The sequence below is a fragment of the Lucilia cuprina genome, chromosome 4 (assembly GCF_022045245.1).
Source record: "Lucilia cuprina isolate Lc7/37 chromosome 4, ASM2204524v1, whole genome shotgun sequence".
Lineage (NCBI taxonomy): Eukaryota > Metazoa > Arthropoda > Insecta > Diptera > Calliphoridae > Lucilia > Lucilia cuprina.
This window is the reverse complement of record NC_060952.1, coordinates 11,998,869-12,025,054: the sequence shown is the minus strand read 5'-3', so window position 1 is coordinate 12,025,054 and position 26,186 is coordinate 11,998,869. Positions and strand designations below refer to the sequence as shown.

Sequence of the window (26,186 nt, the reverse complement as noted above, 5' to 3'; positions counted from 1 at the left end):
TATATACGAAGGCTAAAATAAAAGTAGTTTTTAAAGATAGTTTCCATTATAATTTCATATCATAATTATATTAAAAGATTGTATTTAAGCACTTTACCTTCCTATCAAAGTCTCTGTTCCCTTACTCACATTCTCAAAATATTATTGACTATAGCCTCACCATATTCTAGTCTATAGTCTAGTCTATAGACTAGTCTATAGTCTAGTCTCTAGACTAGTCTATAGTCTAGTCTATAGACTAGTCTATAGTCTAGTCTATAGTCTAGTCTATAGTCTTGTCTATATTCTAGTCTATAGTCTAGTCTAAAGTCCAGTCTATAGTCTAGTCTATAGTCTAGTATATAGTCTATAGTCTAGTTTATAGTCTAGTCTATAGTCTAGTTTATAGTCTAGTCTTAAGTCTAGTCTTAAGTCTTGTCTTTAGTCTTGTCTTTAGTATAGTCTTTAGTCTAGTCTTTAGTCTAGTCTTTAGTCTAGTCTTTAGTCTGGTCTTTAGTCTAGTCTATAGTCTATGCTCAAGTCTATATTCTAGTCAATAGTCTATAGTCTAGTCTATAGTCTAGTCTATAGCCTAGTCTATAGTCTAGTCTATGATCAAGTCTATATTACAGTCTATAGTCTACTCTATTGTCTAGTCTATAGTCTAGTTTATAGTCTAGTCTATAGTCTAGGCTTTACTCCAGTCTATAGTCTTTTTTACTTTTACTTTTAAAGTAATTTCTCTACCGTTTTCATATTGAAGCAATACTTTATTATGTAAAAGGAATAAAAGAGGGACATTTTAATAAACTGGAGGGAACTGAGAAAGATGTTAAAAGTTTTGGTTAGGGTGACGGCTTACTACTCTTGCCAGAGATGGGAAGTTTAAAAAGTGCATGTGCAGTAGATAGTTGCAAATGAAAAAAAGAGTAAATTTATGTATGAACGATGAACAAAAAAAAATTAACAAAAAACCAAACGAAACAAACTTTGATGTGCTGGTGAATAAATAAATGTACATACAGGCATATCTACGTGCAATACAATGAATTTAACATACATACATGACTATGTATGAATGTTTGTGTAATTGTAAATCATTTGCGTGTGAGTATGTCAATGTATGCAGCAGCAATGTTTTGGGTTTATATGCTAAAAATATGTGTGTGTGTTTGGTTGTTTGTGTATTATTGTACAAAATGTTGTCGTATCAACCCTATTTTTTATTTCCAGCAAACATAAGTAAAATGCGTTTGCATTTTATGCGTTTTTAAACGTAACAACAAAAAATTTTTGCATTTTAATACACACACAAAAAATTCATAAAAAACTTTGAATTTTTAAGTCTCTGGAGGACATTAACCTTTTAGTGGCGCATCGCACATAAATATGGCCCATTACGAAATACTCATACACTGTTAGGCAGGCATATTCGGAGAAAAAAAAACTTTGTTAGTTTAGTAAGTTGCAGACAATGTTTAGTAAGTTTTTCTTAATGTTGTTGTTTTTGTACTTGCAACATAAAGAGTTTGGGGTTTTGTAATACCATTGAATTGGACATTTTCATTTTAGAACACGTGAAATTTTGTATTTGCTATTCTTGTGGAGTGTGTTTTTTAGTTTTTAGCAAAATAAAAATACATTAACGTTTTTATTTTTATTGAACCCTAGTTTTTACTGCTTTAAATTAAGTCCGCCAGTTTCGTTGAGCTTTAGAACGAACATACATGTTTGTATGAAATGTTTTTTGTGTAAGTTTTCTTATTAATTTACTCAGCTTTTTGTATATTTTTTTGCATAATTTTCATTGAATTTTATATAAAAGGCAGTTTTTTCAGTATTATTGTTTGATTTTCACTAAAATATATGTCTTTTCTATTAACAAAGCAGTGCATAGAAAAGTAAAATAAGAAAAAAAAAATTGTATATGCCGTAACGGTAAATTAGAAATCGTAGTAAATTTCTATTTCGGCATAATTTTTAGCCCATGCACCTACGCACTCTAAATGTTTATTATGGCAACACCACTCAGGACATGTAAACGTGAAGAACTTTCTCCATCTTAGTGTGATTACAAACTGGTGCTCTATTCTGTCTGTTGGTGTTAAATATATCCTGTAAGCCTTTCTTTGGAATCGAACCAGAAAGTCATATAATCTGAGACCAAGGGAACTGCTTGCCCCAAGGGTAAAGTTTCGAAATTTAACTTATTGGGGTTATTGGGGAGGACTCTTCGGTGTGTATGTGGTTGAGAAGGAAATGTTAGTTAAACGACATTTTGAAGTCTATATTTCGGAACAATTATGATATAGTTTCTGTAGGTGACAACAGACCAGCAGCAGAGGAGTAACTGTAGGACTAAGGTTTGAGAAAGTGCTACCGATTACGTCTCTAGATGCTGCTGCCAAATTGTTATAGACCATCCTAAGTAAATGAACATTTTGTTACGTAACAGGTCAGCAATGATCGGAGACCGAGTAGTTCAAGTACAATTCTTGCTAATGCACTCATATATCTAAGATTACTCATTTAAATCCTTTACTTAAACCTTCACTGATTTGAAAAACCTAATTTCCTCTTCACCCTGCTGTAGAGTGTTAGTCGTAGAACAAAAAAAATTGGCGCCATATTTTCTTAACCCCTTTTCGTTTGTTTGTTTGTTCGTTTGCAATTTCATACTCAAGCCATTTTCAAAACAAAAGTTTAAAAAGTTCTGTTTGCATTTTTTTTTCTATTTTCTAAATTTTATACTTGCTTTTTTTTCCTATTTAACTGCATTTTGTTGGCCAAATCTACACGCACATACGCACGCACATGCTACAACATGTGGAGGCAAGCAACGTTTGAAACGTGGAAATGTTGGAAAAAATAAAGTCAAAAACTAAAACAAAATACACGTTGTTGTGTCACGTTAGTTTAGACGTCATATCGACAGCTTAACGTCCTAAATTAAATACACATTCATGCACACACACACATACACATTTGCTTGTTTACGTATTAGTTTCTGCACATATATACTAACATGAAATGCAAGTTTTAGTTTTTTTACTTCTAAATAAAAAGGGAAGTATGCATATTTGTTGTTGTAAAGTTTTTGTTGCAACAACAACAAAAACACAATAAAAAGGAATATTTTTACAAAAAAACGAAGGTACAGAGAAACTTTGGCTGGTTTGGCATTTAGTTACGTTCCTCACTTTATTTTTCTAGGTGGCCGTCATGCTGCAGGTGTGCTGGCAACCTGATTTTTACATGCAATTTCATTATTTCCAAGTTTAAGTATTTTTTATTATTAAACAGTGGTGCTAGAAAATTTTCTGCAAATTTGATTAAATTAAAATTTTTTAACAAAATTTTAACATATTATTTTGACACATTTCGCCGCTATTTAAATGTTTTTTAATGCACAAAAATCTATATTTTCATTAAAGTATTTGTCCCACTGTTTCTTACTATTACTCTTGCGTATATTTTCTGCTATGTCTTCCATTTTTGTAGTTGTTAGTTTTAGTTTCCGGTTTGTTTTGAAAAAAAAAATCAAATTTCAAATCTCGTCTAAACAAATATCACTAACACACTAACTTACCACCACATAAACAAACCCAAAAGTGTAAGAGCAATGCTTAAACAGAAAAAGAGTGAGAACAGACTTTTATTTCCAAAAAAAAAATAAAATAATTGTGTGTGCGTGCATGGAAGCGTGCGTATGTGGAAAAAGTATGTATGTGTTTACTCCTTAAAGTAAAATTTAAGGTGCGTGTAAGGAACGACAATGATGATGATCCTTTTTTGCAATTAAATCCTTTAAAAACAAGCTTTAAATTATTGTTGATGCGTAAAATTTATATTTTTTTCCTTTGTAATTTTGCATAATTTCAGTTTATATTGTATGTGTTTTTAACTTTTTTCGTTTGAAATTTTTTCAAATTTATTTTTAATTTTATGTTATTTAGTTTTATTTGTTTTAAAATTCCGCAAAAACACACACAAATTTTATGTTTATTTGCATATTTATTTTGAAAATAACTTTAGTTTGTACTAAAGTATATACTAGGGGTAATTGTTGTTTTTATTTTAATTGCCTGAAATGTTGGACTTTTATTATCCTTTTAATTCACGCACATGTTTTTATTAATGTAATAATGCAATAACTGAAAGATTTGTTTATTTTAACAATAATAAGCATGTCCGTAATTTGTAGTTGAAATAAATAATCAATTGCCTACTCTAGTGCCTAGACTATGATCTAGTTCAGTCTATAGTCTGGTCAATAATCTAGTCTATAATCTAGTCTATAATCTAGTCTATAGTCAAGTCTATAGTCTAGTCTATAGTCTAGTCTATAGTCTAGTCTATAGTCTAGTCTATAGTCTAGTCTATAGTCTAGTCTATAGTCTAGTCTATAGTCTAGTCTATAGTCTAGTCTATAGTCTAGTCTATAGTCTAGTCTATAGTCTAGTCTAGAGTCTATAGTCTAGTGTATAGTCTAGTCTATAGTCTAGTCTATAGTCTAGTCTATAGTCTAGTCTATAGTCTAGTCTATAGTCTAGTCTATAGTCTAGTCTATAGTCTAGTCTATAGTCTAGTCGATAGTTTAGTCTATAGTCTAGTCTATAGTCTTTTCTATAGTCTAGTCTATAGTCTAGTCTATAGTCTAGTCTATTCTAGTCTAGTGTATAGTCTATAGTCTAGTCTTCTCTATAGTCTAGTCTATTGTAACATATTTGTTATAAGTTGATACTTTTCCAAACTTTGAATTTTACTTGCCTGAGTTAGATCGAAGTTTATAAGCTTTTTCAATGGTGCGTATACGTGATTTACAATTACTTTGTATTATTGCGTTGATCATACGTCGTAAGTAATAAGTTCATAACTTTCTTTATTCCTTGAATTTTCTTTTTTTATCTACCTTACAGTTTCTTCAAATATTTCTGGCTTACATTTCCTTAATATTAGCGTTTAGCGGGTTTGTAGGCTTTTTTATTATTAGTAATAGTTCTTTAGAGTGTCTCCTTAAAAACGAAATCTTTTCTCAATTTAACGCTATGTATGGAGAAATAATGAAACGTTTTCAAACTCATACTAGGAGGAATAATAAATACTGATATTTTTACACAAGCTAATACAAAATGACTATAATTAATTTGTGGTTTTTGCACTCAACAATAGTAAATTAAAAGAGAAACAAATATGTCAATTATTATTAATCATTTAAGCAAAAATCCTAAAGAAGTTGTAAAATGTATAGAATTTATAAATCACAAAAGTTTACGATTTAGGATTTATATAAATAACGTAACTTGGTGCTTGTATAAAATATATATTACAAACCTAATGGGAATTCTAAATTTTCATATAACTATACCTAAAGTAAATTAACTCCTTACTTAAAATATATGAGGTAAAAATGGAGAGTCTTATTATCTAAAATAATTTTAAAAGTTATATAGCTCACTTATAAAGCCATAAAATATTTTGTGCAAATGTATGACTATACACACCCTGTAATTTAAATACATGAGCCAATGAAAATTTAAATGGAAAATTTCTATACATATTAAAGAAATTTTACAAAAAAAAGAACAAATAAACAGAAACCAAATAAATGACACGCATATAAACAAAAATATAATAGTAGGTAATTATTTACACATACATTTATATGTAGATATTTATTTACGCATACAGTTATTTAAAAGAATTAATAAAATACTACATTTCATTTAATAGAAAAAAATAAAAATTACATACTTTTATTAAATAATTTAATTTAAATTTTTTCTTTATTATTAGGCTTAGAACGGGTCGCTGAGGAGCTAATGGGGCGCAGGAAATGGAAGCAATATCAAGAAACATTAATGCGAACCCACTTAAATTCCGACCAATTTGTTGCATCAATCGAAGACAACAATATCGAACTGAAGAAAGAGCTGGATAAGTTTAAAAACGGTGAATTTATAGAAATCAATGAAACAGCAACAATAGAAACCCAAAACCTCGAAGAAAACCACCGCAAAAGTATAGAGAAAAACTTAATACAACCAACACAGAAGCAACAGCAGCAACCACAACATAACGAGCAAGAGCACGAGAGCGTTAAGGAACCTACTGAACAAGAACAGGAAATAGAAAAAGAAACTGTAACAGAAGATAATAAACATCACATTAAAACAGAAAATAATATTGAAAATAAAGAAGTAATAGAAGATAAAAACAATACTAAAGAAATTATAACAGGTAGTCATTTTTGTTTTGTTTATAAAAAATATAAAAAATTTATTTTATTTCTATATAATATAATAATTTTATACAAAATCTAGCATCACAATTGGAATACGAAGAAACTGTTAATAGTAACAATAATAATTCATCACTTAAAAGCGTCAATAACAATAATACAGCAACAACATCAGACATAACCGTTATAGATTTAAAATTAATTAAAGAATCATCATTATCTGTTAAAAGTCCATTAACGTCATCGCCACCACCTCCAGATCCCATCGATTGGAAACCGAATGATAAGTGTCATTTTTGTGTTAACGGTAAATTACTCACAGTGAACGCTAAAGGAGAATTAGTGGCCGAATCTGGCCCTACCGGGTCTGAAACGGACCACATACAAAAAGTAAGTTTTGTAGGAGATTTCAGCTTTTATTTTGACAGCAAAATTACTTTTAACTTTAAATATTAGTTTTCATTAGCTTTAAAGCTTTTATATGTATATTTAGAGATAGCTGTTTTAAAGTTAAACTATTTTATTCTAAAAGCTTTTCTGTTACAAAGTTTTTTTTATAGAAAAAATTTTTTACGCATCTGCATAGAAAATATTTGCTAAAAAGCATCTTCATAGCAAATATTTTTGAAAGCTTTTCCATAGAAAACGCTTCCTAAACTCAATAGTTGCTGTTAAAAAGTTTTTAAGCTTTTGTTAAAAAATAAAAATTTTATGGAAAGCGTTAAAAAACTTTTCAATGAAAAAGCTTTCGCATAAAGAGTTCTTTCTAAAAAATCTTTTTCATATAAAATTAGTTTGAAAGCTTTTTCACAGAAAACTTAAACTTTTGTATTAATTTTTTGTCCTATAAAATATCTTGTAAAGCTTTTTACTAATAAGCTTACAATTAAATAATGATATTGAAAGATTTTACACAGGAAGCTTCTCGAAAGATCTTTTTTCTTAGAAAACGTTTTTTTTTAAAGCTTTTGCACATAGTTATTGCTAAAAAGCTTTTTCACAGAAAATGTATTAAAAAGTTTCATTCTAGCAAACGTTTTTTAATGCTTTTGCTTAAAAAAATAAAATTTTATTAAAAAGAGATATTTTACTAAAAAAGAATTTAAATTGAAAATGTGCTTAAAAGCTTTTTCATAGACAACTTTTTTAACTTTTGTAACTGTTATGTTGGAAAGCTTTATTTATTTTAGCTAAAAAACCTTATTCAAAGAAAATATTTTTGAAAGCTTTTATCCCACAGAAAAAGGAGCTTTTTTCACAAAACACAATTTTGATCAAAAGCTAAATTTAAAAAACTTTTTCATAGAAACATTTTATAATATTTTCAGAAATGCTTTCTTAACAAAAAGCTCCTGATTTCAAAACATTTTCATAACATAATATTATTGTTTAATTTTTCGTAACAGTTGGATTGCGAAAGTGATTCAAACGAATCCTCATCCGTTGCCGCCAATACAAATGGTAATTTACCATTAATGACTGGTACCACCGAGTCATTGACGGAAAATAATCGTGTAAGATTAAATAAGTTACTAACGCAAAAAATGGCCTCAATGGATTCAGTGGCAGCACAATTTGCCGCCATACAATCAATATTACCAAGTGCGTATTAATATTACAAATACATAAATCATCTCTTAAACGTCGTTTTTTTTTCCTATAAATCAAAATTTTCCCCTAGATTTCAATTGGATGAATCAACAACAGCAACAATCTCAACCAGATTCGGTTACACCAACTACCTCAGATACATCAGCCGCCGCAATAAGTCCCTCTCTAAAGGATTCACCAAGTCCCAGTGATGCCACCGGTGAACAGCCTTTAGATTTAAGTTCCAAACCGTCTCCAAATTCATCAGTTAGTGGTGATTTGAAGAGTGTTAGGTAAGTTCTTACGAAAAAGATATTTTTATATATTTTAATTTAGAAATAACCTTTAAAAGAATTTACTTTAGTTTAGTTACTTCACTGACTTGTCAAGTTGTATTTATAAAAAAATCTCAATCTAATGTCAGAAATATATATAAACACAAGATTTTGAAAGAATTCCCTTTAGCAAATAAAATATTGTCGTTTGAAAGAGAAAAAAATATATAAAGTCAAGTAATTTCTTTTAAATTTTTGTCTGTTGCAACTACAATTACAGTCAACATTAATACAGCAATTAAAACAAGCAACAACATGTCGCGACAACATTGAAAATTTATATGGATTTTTTTTTCACAATTTTTTGTGAAAAACATAATTTTTTTGTTGCTACTGCACGTATTTTCAGACATTTGGGAAATGCAATACGTCAGCAGCAGCAACAACAATTAAGTAAAAGATGCACTCACTTGTGTTGTTGGGTTGTTATTTGCAGACTGTGGCCTCAATAAATGCACAGGGTGGGTAAGATGGTTTATCATATTCAGAATGTGTAGCAAGCATTATACAAGTACCTACTAAAAGCTACAGACGAAGGTGTGATTAAAAAAAAATAAATATACATAAAACATGACAAAAATATATTTTTGTAAATGTTAAACAAAAATATTCTATGAAAAACCTTCCAAAATAAAAAAATGGGAAAATGTTGAACAAGGATTTATAAGAAGTAGAAGGGGGATTTTTAACAAAGCATATTTATAATAGACTAGACTTGAACATGAATAGGTGCTAAACAACAGTAACGACATGATGCATCATCTACAACAGCATTGCAGCTATGCTAAACAATTGAAATGTTGTTGTCACTGTTTTAGTTAGTAGGAATATATTGTATATTTTGTTAGAAAAATAAATATAGAAAAATATAAATAAGTACTATGAACCAAAAAATATTTACTCATATGCAATAAAAAGAACTCATGAAATTTAAGTCCTAAAATGTTAAAAGCATTTTTAACACATTCAACAACAACAATAACACTTCAGGCTGTTTGTATGGGAGTAAATTTTCGAAAATGTATATATTATTTGTCATTACCCATGCACAAAATAATATGTTAAATATGTAATACAGTGGGCTTAAAAAGTAGCATTAAATTTGTTTAAGTTTATTGCGAATAAAAGCTCATGAAAAAAAATATTTTCTACGAAAATTTTCATAGAACAAAGTTTTTGGAATCTTGCATTTTAAAAGCTTTTCATAAAAAATTTTAAATTATTTTGGAGAAAAAATCTTTTCTTACTTTGGAAAGAGCTTTTTTAATTGGTTTTTGATTTCACTGAAAAAAAGTTTTAGCTAATTATTTTAATTAATTTCAAATAAAAAGAGCTTTTTTGGCAAAAGTTTATAAAAAAGATTTTTGTCTGGAAAAAAGCTTTTTATTAGAAATGTTTTTATTGATTTTTGATTTAAAAAGCTTTGCCCAAAAGAAATTATATAATTTTGAAAGAAAAAGCTTTTTATTAAAAATTTTTATATCTTATTGATTTTTGTAATTTTTAAAATTAATTTTGGATTTTTATTAATTTTAAATAGAAATGTTTTTCTTAGAAAACATATTTTATTTAGAAAATATTTGTTTATTAATTTAGATAAAAAAGCTTTTTTAGCATGGTTCGTTATAACATACTTTTTTATTAAAGAGAGTTTTATATGTAAAAAATTTTTGGAATATTCTATCATATACATATGTAAGTACAAAGCTTTTTTTTCAGAAAGCTTTTTATGTTAAAAAAAATAAACAACAATTTTTTTAAAGCATTTTTTGCAAAAGGCTCTTCGCAGGAAAATTTTTTATTAAAAGCTAATTAAAAAACTTTTAAGTAAATTCGAATAAAAAGCTTTTTCTTAAAAAAATTTTAAAAATAAAACTTTGATTTTAGATTTCACAAAAAAAACTTTTGTTAACATTTTCTAAATTAATTTTGAATAAAAAAGCTTTTCCCTTATCGAAAATACAGAAATACATATTTTAAAAAGTTTTTTTTATAAAACAAAATGTTAGTCAAAAAGTTGTTCCCATATATCTAAATTTTAGTTGAAAAGCTTTTGCATATAAAACTTTTTTTTAAAGAGTTTTTGCAAGAAAATAAATATAAAGACACGTTTTTCATGAAAAATGTTATTAAAAATTTATTTATAGAAAAATTAAAAGATACAAATTTTATTTGAAAAGTTCTTGATTTAAGCTTTTTTTCAGAAAAATAAAAGCTCTCTGATAGTATTTTCATAATTTTTTCACGAAAAAAACTATATCATGAGAAACTTTTTTATGTAAAAATTAAAAAGGATATTTTAAATTATGTCAGATCAAAAATGTATTTCTAAGTCATAAGCCATTCATGAACTTTTGTTTAACTGCCCTTTAGTCCACAATCAAGTCCACCTTGTTTAAATTTTTGCTCACTTTTTTCCCAAATTTTTCTTTATTTTTTTTTTTTAATATTATTTTTTTTCGGTCTTATTCTCCACTTTACTTATTATAATATTCATTGTTATTTTTGTTGTTATTATAACTGTTGTTGTCATTATAATTGTTGTTGCTGCTGCTTGTTTCCCTGTCATTTAAAGGACAGTGTCAGTTGCACTTTTATTATTATTGTTATTATTGTTGTTGCTGCTGTTATATATAGTAGAAAACATTATATTTGTATTTGTGGTTGTTGGTGTTGTTTTTTTTTTTTTTAACTGCCACCACTACCACTGCCTGTTTACAGAAATTAACTTTAGCTTGATTTTTAAAATGTTTTGGGCCATCATCATCATCTACCAGCAACACCTCCCTCACCTTAAACGCTTTTTTTGTAAATTTATATATTTCCTTTTTTTGGTATAAAACATTTTTTTACGAATATTTTCCCCATTTCGGGTATGGTTTTTTTACTTTTTTTGCATTTGCGCAATTAGTATTTTCAGTTTTTTATGCGTTTTATTTTTGTTGTTGTTGCAGTGTGTTTTATGTGAATTAACATTTTGTGAAGAAACCTTTTCTACATTCTGCATTTAAAATTGAAAAAATATATATTAACATCAAATCGGTTTTAACTCATCTCATAAAAAAGTTTTACTTTTTTTTGGGAGGAAGGAGTATTGGATTTTTTAAAGGTTTTATACAATTCTAATATGAACAAAATCTTGTTAAATAAATTGTGAAGTCATAAGACCACAATAGTCTTTATTAGCCTCATTAACAGTTTTTATTTGGAACCTTTAGTTTTAGATCATTTTTAATCTATTTGTCCTATAAATCTGCACTGTTTTTCTTTATACTTTTACAAATCGAAACCAAAACATTCACATACTTAAGTTCCTTATAATCTGGGAAAAAAAACACACAAAAATAAATTAAATGATTTGTTTCAACAACAAACAAAAAAAATAAAATGAATCACATTTACACAAAATGATTCACGGAAATTTTCAAAACCTCAATTTGTTCTTATCGCAATTATAGTCTTGCTTATTTTTAATTATTTCGAATACATCGCTCCATCCGTCCGTCCCTCCGTTTATATGAATCATGTCCACATAGAAAAGCAACAAAACACTGCAATAACAACGAAATAATTTTAAATAGTTTATAATAAAACAAAAGACTTTATTGGTAAGTGTTTTATTATTGTTAGCGGTTTTTTTTTTCTATTTCAAGAAACCCAAAACTATTAAGCAAAAACAAAAATTTATTTTTGTAACAAAATGTGTGTTTTTTTATTTGATGCATTAAAAATATTGTATTTAATTTCGTTTTAAAACAACATTGAACTAAAATCAATAAACACTAGTTTTCTATTAACACTTGTTTATTAAATAATAGGAAAAAATGAAAACTTATAATACAGACACAAATACAAGCACATACATATGTACACACCCAGCAAAAACTTTAATTACCATAAATTAAAAATGTTTCCTTATTTGAACACCTATCACAAACGCTTACAAGTAATTGAAATAAAAAGTCAATGTAAATAATTTTACAGGAAAGATGACTAAGGGTTTAAAAAATTTAAATAAGATTACACTATTTCTAAGTTATCAGGATGATATACTGTCAAAAGTCATTACCAAGTTTTTGCTGGTTATTTAACATCTAAACAACAAAATGGGAACACTTGTCTACACATACATATAGACTAACATATAAACGTTTTTGAAAAATTTTAGAAATAAAATACCCGGCAAATTACTTCAAAGACACGTTTTCAACACACAGTCTCACACATGCACACATACATATACATATGTACATATGATTATGATTATAAGGAAAATAAAAAGAAGAGGAGCAAAAAAAAACAACACTCTCTTACCCACACACACATACTACTACATTGTTGTACAGAGTTTCCTAAGAAAGTGTTCTTTGTTTAGTTTGAATTTTATAATTTCGAATTTTAAAAGAAATTTACAAATTTGTAGGATCGAAAATTTTTCGAATCGAAGTTGTACTAGTAGACATTCTCTTTCTCGCAAAAACTATTACTACGAAATTTTTTGCCAAAAAAATCACTAATTAAGATTTGTAAATTTTTTACAGAAATTTATCGATACATATTTTGAATTTTTCGTTAAGTTTTTTTATCGATAAATGGTAGCTTTAATAGAAAATATACCGACAACGGAAGTTTTCTACGGAAAATTTATGGATACATTATTTATTTTATAGAAATTTTATCGATAACTGATCCATTTATGAAAAATATTAAAATATCTGAAAATCTCTATGAAAATTTTATTGAATATTGAATAGAAAATTGATCGACATTTAAAATTTTCTATAGAAAATCCCTTTAGAAAATCTCTTTTAAAATTTCCTAACGGAAACTTATCGATAAATTAAATTTTCAATATAAAATTTATCGATAGATACAATGGTAACTGCAATTTTACATAGAAAATTTATCGCTGATTGAAATTATCAATAGGTAATTTATTGATAACGGATATTATCTGTAAGAAATTTATCGATAACCAAAGTTTTTAATAGAAAAGTTATAGATAACTGAAGTTCTTTATTGAAAATGTATCGATAACTGTAAATTTCAATGAAAAAAATTTAGCGATAAATAAAATTTTCGATAGAAAATTTATAGAATAAACTTATCGATAACTATAATTCTCTATAGACAATTTATCGATAAATTAAATTTTCAGTATAAAATTTATCGATAGACACAATACTACAACTAAATTTATCGATAACTACAATTTTATATATAAAATTTATCGAGGACTGAATTAATCTAAAGAAAATTTCTCGACAACGGTTATTATCAATAAGAAATTTTTCGATAACAAAAGTTTTTAATAGAAAATTTATTGATAACTGAAATTTTCTATTGAAAATGTATCGACGACTGTAAATATCTATAAAAATTTTTCGATAAACAAAATTTTCAATAGAGAATTTATCGAATAAACTTATCGTTAACTATAAGTTAAAGATAATTTATCGATAAATTAAATTTTCAGTATAAAAATTATCGATAGATACAATGGTACAACTAAACGATAACTGCAATTTTATATAGAAAATTTATCGCTGACTAAAATTATCTGAAGGAAATTTATCGATAACAAATCTTTTTAATAAATAATTTATCGATAACTGAAATATTGTATTGAAAATGTATCTACAACTGTAAATTTCTATAATTTATCGATAACTTCAATATTCTATAGAAAATTTATCGATAACGATAATTATCTTTATCTTTACCGAAAACTGAGGTTATCGATAACTTAAACTATCTATTAAAATTTATCAATAACTCAATTTTTTTATAAAATTTTAAAATTTTCTACAAAACAATTATCGATCATTTAATTTTTTTGTAAAATATTTATCGTAAAAAATATTCTCCTGAAAAGATAACTAAAATTTCCTAGAAAACTTTTCGATAACCATTTTCTACAAATTTTATTGGTATTCATATAAAACAATAAAACTTTATCGATAACTCATATTTTCTATCAAAATTTTTCGATAATTGTAATTTTCTATAAAAATGTAATCGATAATTTTAATTTCCTATAAAATATTTTCGAAAACAAAAAAATTGTCTAGAATACATTTATCGATAACAAAAGTTTTCTAGAAAAACTTTTCAATAAATAAAAAATGCTATTAATAATGTATCTAAAATTTATCGATAACTAAATATTTCTATCAACAAGTTTTTGATAATTGTAATTTTCTATAAAAAATCTTTGTAACTTAAAGTTTCAGTAAAACATTTATCGATAACTCAAATTTTCTAGAAAAAAAACCTTTCGATAACTAAAGTTTTCAATGAAAAATTTATCGATAACTTAAATTTCAAAAAAAAAATTCAATAGCTTCAATATCTATAAGAAAATTGTCAATAAACAGGATTTTGAAAATGAAAAATTCTGAATGGAAAAATTTTCAATAATTGAAATCAAAAATTTGAATTTTCTATAGACAATTTTGTTATAATTTGAAGAATTCTCTAGAGAAAATCTATAGATATTAAGAATTTTATAGAAATGTTAAAAAGAACTTAAATTTAGAAAAATATATCGAAATCTCAAACTTTTTTTAACAATATATCTTTATCTGGAATTTGCCTTGGAGAATTCTTCGGTAACATGAATTTTCCATCAACCTTTAAAGTTCTGACCAGAAAATAAAAACAATAAAGTATTTATGTTTTTGTAAATGTATGGGTACCCTCCAACATTACAGAATACATGAGTATGTGGAATATTTTTTCTATGACAAAAAAAAACCAAATTCATCATACCACCCGTTAAACATATACGAAATATGAAATATTTATACTTTTCTTGAAAAATGTAAGAAAAAAATGTCTGAGTAAGTGGTATGTGTGTTTAACATATATACACACACACGAGGACAACACAATTAAGAACCACTTTATAAAAAATCTGACGTTGCAAAAATTTTTGATTTTTTGAACGTTTATTATTATTATTTTCTATTATTATGCTGCATTATTACAATATTTCTATATTCTTACATATTTTGTTATGGTGATTTTTTTGCGAATTTCTAAGGCACCTATAAGACCTCTCTTACTCACTGACTGACTACTATCACTAACACAACTCAACGTTCTCATTATTGTCCTGTTCTGTTGTGGCGGCTGCAGCAGTTATAGCTTACAACGTAATTTTTGTAGTCGTCTTCATTTTCATTTCCCTCAACAACGTCGTCATTCTCATCAACATCATCTGGTGTCAGTTTAAGTCGAAAAAAATACGTTATATTTTTTTTAAGCTCTGAATATTTTTTGTGTGTAAATAATTGAGTCTATGTGTGTAAGTTTGAATTTGGATGTGTGTGCGTTTATATGAAATGAAAACATTGGATGCCATGCACTTCACACTGCGCACCAGACAGAAATGAGTGCATCATATCGATCGTTTATGTATTTTTTTTTTTTTTTTGTTTTTCTTCTTCCTTCATTTTCAATTTATTTTTTCTTTCTTTCATGTTGTTCTTCTACTCATAATTCGTTGGCAGTTTTTTTGTAGTAGTTTTTGGAATTTTTTCTTTAACCACAACGTGCTTTTTCTTTATTACATTTTTATAATGTCTTTCTGTTTTTTTTTTATTATAAATTTTAAACACACAAAAAAAGACGTTAGAAAATGTGTAAAGAAAATAAAATGTGCACAAAAATCGTTTTTCTATAAGTATGATTTGTCTATGTCACTGTCTGTCTATGCAGTTTTTTTATTCTTGTTGTTGTTTTTTATGTAAGTTCCTTAAGTCCACCGACCCAAATGTCAAAACGACCAACATTAAAATAAAACAAGTTAAAATAGTACAAGACACCATACACACACTCTAAATGTCCTTCTAAGCCCACACTCATACTCACTTCATTTTAACGTTATTTTACGTAATTGTGTATTTGTGCGGGAGAGTATGTTTTTAGTAAACATTGTGTGTGTGTATTAGTATGTTTACTTTTGTTTGTTAAAGTAGGAAGAAGGACAAAAAAGCTGCAATTTGTCATAGTTTTTGAAAAGGATAGACTTTTTTGAAGTTTTCTATTTTATGCATTAAAGTAACCCACGCTAAAGAAGTTTTCCATTATTTACACAGACGAACGCAAAAAATATTGATTTGAATTCTGGACAAAAAAAAAGGATAACTAAATCACTAAAATAGAAATATAAAAAATAGTTTCAAAAATATTTAATATTTCTTGTTTTATGAAGCCTAAAAGACAATATTTACGATATCATATCAAGTTTTCAGTAAAAAATTTATCGATAAATTGTATTTTGAAAATTTATCAATAACTTTAATAACCAATTTTCTATATAAAATTTCTCGTAGAATTGTAAGCGATATTTAAATTATTATTAAAAAAATTATCGATAACCAAATCGATAAAAATATAAATAATATTAATCGTTTATTTTTGGTTTAATACGCACATACAAAATTATTACAATAAATAAACAACAACATTATTAAGCATTTATATATATGGAGGTTTATGGTTCTTCTTATCTTCTCTATGGGAAATTCATCGATAACTTTGTAATACCAAGTTATCGATTTTTTAAATATTTTATAGATAATACATATATCGACAACATAAATTTCAAAATATATCTCGACTTAGGTTCTAGACTGTCATTCCACATGGCATTTCGTTAACTACATTCTCTCTACTTAGGTTCTAATCTATCAGTACGGAGGACATGTGTTCTCTTTAAAAAGAGTCTCTAACTTACTTTTGCCCCCTTTTTAAACTAACTAAATATTGGAAAATTTTTAAATTTATTAATAACTTTTAGCTATTTTCGCTACAAATACATAACAACAACTTTAATTACAAAATTAAATGAATTTTGTTTTTAAAGATACAGATTAAGTCATGTGCAATAAACAACAACAATAAGAACACAACAATTAACATTTCTCCATACCTTTACGGTATTAAAACCAACAGCAACAACAACATGTAATAAATTTACAAAAACGAAAACTGCATTCATTGTTCAGACCAACAAATTGCAATCGTCACACATTACTAAGTGTGGGATGCAACGAAAAATGCGCCGAAAAAAAACCAAAAAATCAACCCTTTTTATTTTAACACAAATTGCAACGAATTTTCTGAAAAAAATGCACACACATTTACATAAACATATTATACAAAAAAGCTAAAACACGCACACAAATAAACGAAAAACACAGAAAAAAAACGCAGTCTATATAAAAACCCCCAAAAAACAGTAACAACAACGGAAAAATGAGAATAAATAAATGAGTGAATAAGAGTGGGAATGGATTTGTGCATACAATTGTATTACATGCGTGTATTTTTATTAGGAAAAAAAACGAAAGCAAACAACAACAACAGCAGCAGCATACAAAACATAGTGCAATAATCGTGCAACAAAAACAAAAGCAGTTACAACTGCAACAGAGCAAACACACAACCACACACATACACTCCAACAAATAGTAAATGAAAATCAAAAAAAAAGAACTGCAGCAATTGCAGTTTAAAAGTGTGTCTATGAACACAAGTACAACGATGATGATGATGATGAAAAGGTAGACGACACACGCAAGCGACACTGAATATTTTTTTTTCTTTTTTTCCCTAGAACTGTGTTTTTTATTTGTTTTTTTTTTATACTGTGTTCTCTTTTCACTGCAAATTACAAAGTTTTTTTTTGCATTTTTGCTGTTGCAATTTTCAACACAGACACACTAGAGAGAGGGGTCTTAATGACAGGAGCAGGAATGGCAGTTGGTAGAAAAAAACAACAACGACAACGTAAAAAAGTAAATAAAAATCACCAAATTACAACCCAAAAAAAATGCAACAAAAAAAGAAATTGACGAAAAAAACAACGAAAACGTATTTAATGACAAAAATCCAAATGGTTTTTATGTTCTTAATACCCAAACCTCCAGACAGCAGCATGATGATGTATTTTTTCGTATTTAAATGCTGCATATTTTGTTCTTGTTGTTGTTGGTAGAATGCAATGAATGCATTTTGATTTAACTGTATATTAATGTATGAATTAAAAATAAAGACAGTGATTTGCAATCTTTATTTAGAAATTAATTTTTTTTCAAATTTGATATTATTTTACAAAAACAACTATTTTTTAAGCAAATTTTACAAATTCTTAAATTAAGGAAAGTTATCGTATTCTATAAAGAAAATTTATCGATAACATAAATTTTCTACTGAAATTTTATTAATAACTGACCTTTTTTAACAGAAAATTTATAGAATTTTATGTACACAATTTATCGATAACTTAAATTTATTATAGAATATTTATCGATTACCCAAATACTTTACATAAAATGTATCACTAACATGAATTCACTAAAAAGAAACTTATTTATTATAGAATATCAAAAAAATGTGTTGATAACTGGAACTATTTAGAGGAAATTTATCGATAACTTAAATTTTATATATAATATTTGTCGATAACTAGAATTTTTTTGTAAAATTTTACGATATAAGAAGATATCAAAAACTGGAGTTATTATTAAGAATTCTTAGGAAAACTTACCTTAAACTGAGAGTTTCTACATAAAACTTATCGATAACTAAACTTTAACAGAAAATATATCGATAACTTTAATTGATTGCTAATTAGAATTGAATATTTATCAATAACTTTAATTTTCTATAGATTATGAGACGATAATTAGAAGTTTCATTTATAATGTTATCGATAGCTGGAATTTCTTATATTTCGATAACTTTTTTGATAACGATAACTTAGTATTTCATGAATAATTTGAAAATTTATTATTAAATCAAGTTTTCTACAGAAAATTTATCGAAAAATTTCAGTTATCTATAAAAATTTAGCATTATCATGAATTTTTTATAAAAATTTATTAGTATCAAGAACTTTCTATAGAAATGTATCGATAACTCCAATTTTTTATATTAAAAAAATTACAATAACTAAAATAGTTTATATAAAAATTTACTACAAAAACCTTATAGTAAACTTAATTTTTTTAAGACAATTATGAACAAAAAATGTTTTTAAAAAAACTAAATCAAAAAATCTAAAATCATAAAACTTTATTAACATTTAAGAACCTCTGTTCCCCCGGTCTTCACCCTAAAAAAAACATAAAAATAAAATAAAATACATGCACAATTATTTGTCTGTGACAAGATGTTAAGGACTTGCAAATTCGTCATGCTTTAAACAACAGCTTCCTCACCTGTCTAGCTTTGCTAACAAGTCTGAGTATAATTTGCAACGAAAACATGGGTATGGTAAAATCTTTATATGTACGAATAACCAAACAGTCAGTCAGTCAACCTTCGTGTTTCCTTGGCTTCCCATCTATAAGTACCTTTAGCTGAATAGAAGAAGTCTGTCAAAAATTTTTTGTTTTGGTTTTTTTGCTACATCTCCGACATCTTTTGTATAACCTTCATTTTCAAGTAAAAGTCTTTTTGTTAAACAGATTTTTTATATACAATTTTGTTACGAATTGGAAGAACAATGCACACACAAAAATCGTAGTCACTTTCCGGTTTACTGCAGCATAAAGATGTTAAGTTTCCGTTACGTTTTGTTTTTTTATGTTACTTTTACCCTTTTTCTAAGCACAAACACATGCAGACATATTTAAAAACATCCTTTTGGGAAGTTTTTTTTAGTTTTTTGTTTATGGTTACAGGAAGTGTCCCTAAAATTTGTTGTAACATGCACATGCAGTTGAATTGAAAACATTTTCCGACATTTTTTCCATGTTTCAAGTGCAAATGAAAAACAGTTAGAAAAAAACACAAAACAAAGAAAGCAATAGAAAAGAACTGTCATCTAATGAACTTCAAAAAAAGATGTTGGATGTCTTCTTAGTTTGAAAACAACACTTGTCATCTTTATATCTCTCTATGACCCATCAACCATCATTATAATCATTCTCATCATAATGAACATTGTCATCGTCATTACTTTCGTCATCATACATTATTTCCATCAAGTATTTTGGTGTCTCCCTCAAAAAAAAAAAAAAGCATCAGAATTTTATTCATGCTTTACATAAGGAAAGGAATTTGTTTTATTTTTGCTGCCTGCCCACCATTTGTAGCAAAAAAAAACCTACTTTTGTTTGGCTTTGTCTTTATAGTCTCTGTTTCCTAAAACCATCAGGGGACTTTACCAAAAAAAAAAGAATTTTTAAAATTAAGTTGTTTTTTTCCTTTCGAAATGAAGTCACTGCAAATCAGTACTTTTATTTGAATGTTGCATGCAACAACCCAAAGAAGCTTTAAAACAGTAATAAAGAAAATAACTGTCAAAACCAATCATTTACTAACCAAAATAAGACAAAAATAAGTGAAATGAACTTCAAAAAGCGATATTTTTTGCTTCATTAGAGTTTTTAATAACCATTATTTTTTTATTCTATTTTCAGAAATGGGTATAGTTCAGTTCTAGTTCAGTTCTGGTTCAGTTCTAGTTCAGTTCTAGTTCAGTTCTAGTTCAGTTCTAGTTCAGTTCTAGTTCAGTTCTAGTTCAGTTCTAGTTCAGTTCTAGTTCAGTTCTAGTTCAGTTCTAGTTCAGTTCTAGTTCAGTTCTAGTTCAGTTCTAGTTCAGTTCTAGTTCAGTTCTAGTTCAGTTCTAGTTCAGTTCTAGTTCAGTTCTAGTTCAGTTCTAGTTCAGTTCTAGTTCAGTTCTAGTTCAGTTCTAGTTCAGTTCTAGTTCAGTTCTAGTTCAGTTCTAGTTCAGTTCTAGTTCAGTTCTAGTTCAGTTCTAGTTCAGTTCTAGTTCAGTTCTAGTTCAGTTCTAGTTCTAGTTCAGTTCTAGTTCAGTTCTAGTTCAGTTCTAGTTCAGTTCTAGTTCAGTTCTAGTTCAGTTCTAGTTCAGTTCTAGTTCAGTTCTAGTTCAGTTCTAGTTCAGTTCTAGTTCAGTTCTAGTTCAGTTCTAGTTCAGTTTCTAGTTCAGTTCTAGTTCAGTTCTAGTTCAGTTCTAGTTCAGTTCTAGTTCAGTTCTAGTTCAGTTCTAGTTCAGTTCTAGTTCAGTTCTAGTTCAGTTCTAGTTCAGTTCTCGTTCGGTTCTAGTTCAGTTCTAGTTCAGTTCTAGTTCAGTTCTAGTTCAGTTCTAGTTCAGTTCTAGTTCAGTTCTAGTTCAGTTCTAGTTCAGTTCTAGTTCAGTTCTAGTTCAGTTCTAGTTCAGTTCTAGTTCAGTTCTAGTTCAAGTTCTGTTATAGTATATTTTTTTACATTTTAAAAATTTATACTAAGTAATCCTGTAGACTGCAGTATATTTAGCAATCGGAACAAATGTACGATAACATAAATATTATCTCAGTTAATTTTTTTTTTTTTTTCTTAATTTCACAAATATCAATGTCCTCATTATTTTTTATTAACAAAAATGACAATGTAATGCCAACAACAAAAAAATCTTATCACAACTCCAAAAAACCATGACACAATATGTACGAGAGTATCAATAAAATTGTGTATAAAATCGTAGCAAATAACAACAACACATGAATGAATTTCTTAATATAAATTGCCTTCAATTTCATTTATCAGTTCAAATTTCGTCAATCAATGCAATCAATTCTACGCTATAAACAATAATTGCATAAGGAATAAAGCAACAAAAAGTTGCATAATAGTAACCAGCAATAATAATAAAACAAAAATGATTTAAAAATTATGCAATTTTTAAGTAATATAAGATACAAAATGATATTTGCAAATTATTTTTGAAACCCTAAAGATTTTAAAAACCCCCGACAGTAGGTGGAAATTAATCAGTTCTTTAAGAAAAGCCAAATTTTACGTTCATCAAAATAATTAATATGCATATAATAATTATTTAAAAGTTCCAAATAATAATAACAATGTCTCTATCAACTTACAGAATAAAATCATCACGTGCTACACCGGTTCCTTCAACACGTCGCACTTATAGTGAAGAAGATTTAAATAACGCTCTACAAGAAATTCTCTCCGGTAGACTGGGCACGCGCAAAGCGGCCGTACAATTCAATGTACCTCGTTCAACGCTGCGCAACAAGATATACAAACTAACAACTGAGGCGAAACGTAATAACGAGCAAGCTTCGCCTGAATTGTTACAGTTGCAGCAAGAACTCGAAAAAGAAATGTCCGGAGATGAAGAACCAGAGGTAGAGAGTAATTCATCAACACCTCAACCGGATGATGTGGTCGTAACACGTATTTCAACACCAAATTTGCTGAAAAAAATATGCATCAATAATGGTGAGGGCTTGGAAGTTGGTAGTCACCCAGAGGATCAAAACTCTATGTTACATGTCTCACCCAAACCAGCTCATGCGGAATCCTCGAAACCTCAAACCACGGAAGGACTACCTGAACATAATACCCAAGCCCAAATAACAGCATTGGATGCCGCACTACCGCTACTTTTGCAAACTCTCCTGCTGTCCGATAAAAATCTAAGAGATGTCTTTAGTGCTTTGCTTCTCAATTCCACCAATAATTTGAAGGACATTTTGTTGGGAGCTACAACAGCTGCTAATAGTGCTGCTGCGGCTAGTGGTAGTGAAAGTAATAGCCTTAATAATGGAAATCAACAGCAGGACTACCGTCCACTCTTACAGATGTTGTTGCAACAGCAGCAGCAACAACAACAACAGCAGCAACCAACATCGTTTGTTAGCGGTCGGCGCCTACCAAAGTCTGATACACCTGAAACGAACTCATCACTGGATCCGAATGAGGCCTGCGATGACCCCTCGGCGATATTGAAAATTCCGTCCTATACTCCAGTGGCTGGACCTTCCAACTCCATGGGTCCCAACAGTTCGCGTGGTTCCCCAGCATTAGTGTGTCACAATAGCAACAGCAACTCGAATCGAAACGGCGATAGTCCTGGACCTTTGCTGCTGGCGGCAGCAGTAGCCCAAAAATTAAGCAGTAAAAACCTCTCAGTAACACCCCCTTTACTACACGCTGGAGTCGATAACCAGTCACCACAGTCTTTGCGCATAAGTGATGTCATAGCCAATAGCATACATCGCACGATGAACGAACAAGTCAACAAGGAGGCAGTGCATCCTAGTTCTGTTTCTCTGCTGGGCTATGGTACGAACTCTGAACGCAATAGTGTGGGGTCCATGTCGACGCCAGGCGATTATAAGAAGCCCACCATATCGGTAGTTAAGAATATAGGCGGCACGGACACCTCACGCTTTGGTACAGCACCAAACCTGTTAGCAGCAGATCTGGTGCAACACCATCATCACTCTGCTCATTTACAACATGCCCACCATCTCAGTCGCCAGGAAGCGGCCGCTCTGGCCGCTGGTAAAGGTACCCGACCCAAACGTGGCAAATATCGTAACTACGATCGCGATAGCTTGGTGGAAGCCGTTAAAGCAGTGCAGCGTGGTGAAATGTCGGTGCATAGAGCTGGTAGTTATTATGGAGTTCCACATTCAACACTAGAGTACAAGGTTAAAGAGCGCCATTTAATGCGACCGCGCAAACGGGAGCCCAAGCCCCAACCGGGCTTAGACGGCAGTAGCAATAGTTCAAAAACAAATGCCAACATTCCTGCAGGACTAACGGGTCTTGATAAACTGAAGGCCGGAAATGGTGGCGCCAATGCCAATTTGAAATTGGGTGGTTCCGGCATGAAAAACAACGGAGGCACTGGTGCGAACGCATTTCCGGGTAATGCCGCAAATGGCATGAAACTGCCAATATTCGAGCCCTCTTTAGCCCATTTGCAGTATGCATCACCTATCTTTTGGCAACACAACCAGGCGGCGGCATTCAGTCAGCTTCAAATGGATTTCAACCGCAATAGCACAGCGCCTTCAGCCACCTCACCAAATGAAGCCAACAGTGACATACTCAAGAATCACATGCAGAGATATCAAGATATGACGGGCGGAGGTGGTGGTGGTGGTGCTGGCAGCGTAGGTGGTAATACCACAACAAACTCCTCCAATGGTCCCAGTCCGGTATCGAGTCCCATACTATCGGGTCAAGATATCAATAGAGCGCGAGAGCTATATGAAAGTAATGCGGCCAATGGAGCTTCATTTCTCGACGGCATTATACGCAAATCCCTCGATCGCAAAAGTAATGAAGTGAATGCGGCCAGTACCAGTACATCTGGTGGTGTGCTGCTGGATCAGTTGCTGATGAAAAAGACTCCTCTACCATTTACCAACAATCGTAGCAATGAGTATAATTCACTATCACCCTCTCACTTAGGAGCCATCAAACGTTCGGGAAGTCCACTTTCACTTAGTGGAACATCCATTAAACGGGAACGTAATTCGCCACACAGCGGCCCAGCTAGTGATGATGATGAAACTTCCCAGAGTGGTGTGGACGAGAGCTACGAGAATAATAACAACAAAAGCGGTAACGGTGGCTTGAAGAGCTCATTGAGCCAGCGCAGTCGTTTGGGTTCACGAGACTCCAATTCCGAAACAGACAACAGCAGTTTGAAAAGTGAACTGCAGCATCAACATCAGGGACATCACAATAATGGCAACAATGCCATCAATATGCTGGATATAAATGGAGTTGGTGGCGGTGGAAGCAGTAGTTGTGGCGGCGTTAATGTTAAAACCGAAATTCCTAACCTCGAAACGGGCACCTCTATACTACAAGAGAAACTCTCACAAATCAAGGCCGAACAGCAAGAGAGCGAGGAAAACTTATAGAAGCAAATGACATATGGAACAGCAGGTATAGGCGGAGGTGGAGGAGGAGTAGGTCTTATGGCACCACAACATTACGTAGGCCAACACTATCACCAGCCCCACCATCATCAGCATTCTCATGCTCATCTGCAACACACATGGTATGAGCCTCAACAACCACCACATCAAACTCATGCCACCTGGTATGCTGGAGTGAGCGGTGCCTTGGGCCCCGGCCAAAGTAGTAATGAAACATTAGCTAATAACTATTACAGTTACTGATTGCTCTAAAATATTTATCAACCAAATGTGTAGGGAATATTTTAGACAACAAATTAAATTTAGTAAAATTAAGTTAAACAACAAAAATAACAAGTAAACAATTGAAGTGCGAACATACTACATAAATTATACAAAAAAAGAACATTTCTTAAGAGAGCAAGTAAAATAAAGAGGAAGTAAAAGGATTTAGTCAAAATTTTTTTTTGTTTATTAAACAAGAATTAAGAAACAATAAAAAAAACAAAAAATACCAATAATTTAAACAAAAAAACCCACAAAATTTAAATATATAAATAGAATTTAATAAAGAAAAAAAAACTTAAAAAATAATACAAACATACACATAAATATAAAATGAAAACTAAAGAAAACAGAAGACAAGTTAAAGTGAAAAGAAAAAGAAACATGATCTTTGTACAGAGTAAAAAGAAAAGTAAAAAAAATGTTTTAAACATGTCTTTTTTTAAGCCCAAAACAAATATAGTTAATATTAATAATAACAACAACAACAACTACTTAAAATAATAGTACGATATAGATTATTATAAAGACAAACATTCTCTTTATATACATATACATAGTATATAAATCTATTTACATATATGTATGTATATTATAAAAAAATTATTGTTTTTCTAATAAGTATATACAAACATCTATATATATATATAATACATATATAAATGCATACATAAACAAATTAATAAATAACTATACTATTTGTCTTTGTTAGTATGTGTTTATAAACTTTAATATTTTTTGTATTTATTTTTTACTTTTTCAATTTTCTATGATTCTCTCTTTCATTTTGTTTTTTTGACAATCGACAAACAAAACAGAAGAAACAAAAACAAATTTAATAAGTAAATAAATGAATTAATTAAATCAATTAAAATCATAATAATAATAAAAAAATAGGCACTTGTACAAAATCTTTTTTAAAACAAAAACAAAAGAAAATATTGTTTTTTTTTTAATATAAACAAAACAACAAACAAACTATATACAATATTAACAAAATAACAACAACAACAATATTAAACTATAACAGAACAATAATAAATCTAATCATAAATT

General features: G+C 29.0%; 1 protein-coding gene across 2 annotated transcripts in view; it reads left to right on the top strand.

Moving 5' to 3' along the window:
* Positions 1-25,215, top strand: part of LOC111678586 (mushroom body large-type Kenyon cell-specific protein 1) — a 131,885-nt gene extending 106,670 nt beyond the window's left edge. For both annotated transcript variants that reach the window (XM_046948576.1, XM_046948577.1), the window contains exons 2-6: positions 5,776-6,219; positions 6,303-6,610; positions 7,627-7,822; positions 7,902-8,103; positions 22,043-25,215. In XM_046948576.1, the coding sequence (XP_046804532.1) occupies positions 5,776-6,219; positions 6,303-6,610; positions 7,627-7,822; positions 7,902-8,103; positions 22,043-24,848 (3,956 nt within the window). In that variant the 3' untranslated portion in view covers positions 24,849-25,215. The remainder of the gene's footprint in view (positions 1-5,775; positions 6,220-6,302; positions 6,611-7,626; positions 7,823-7,901; positions 8,104-22,042) is intronic.
* Positions 25,216-26,186: the final 971 nt, after the last annotated feature.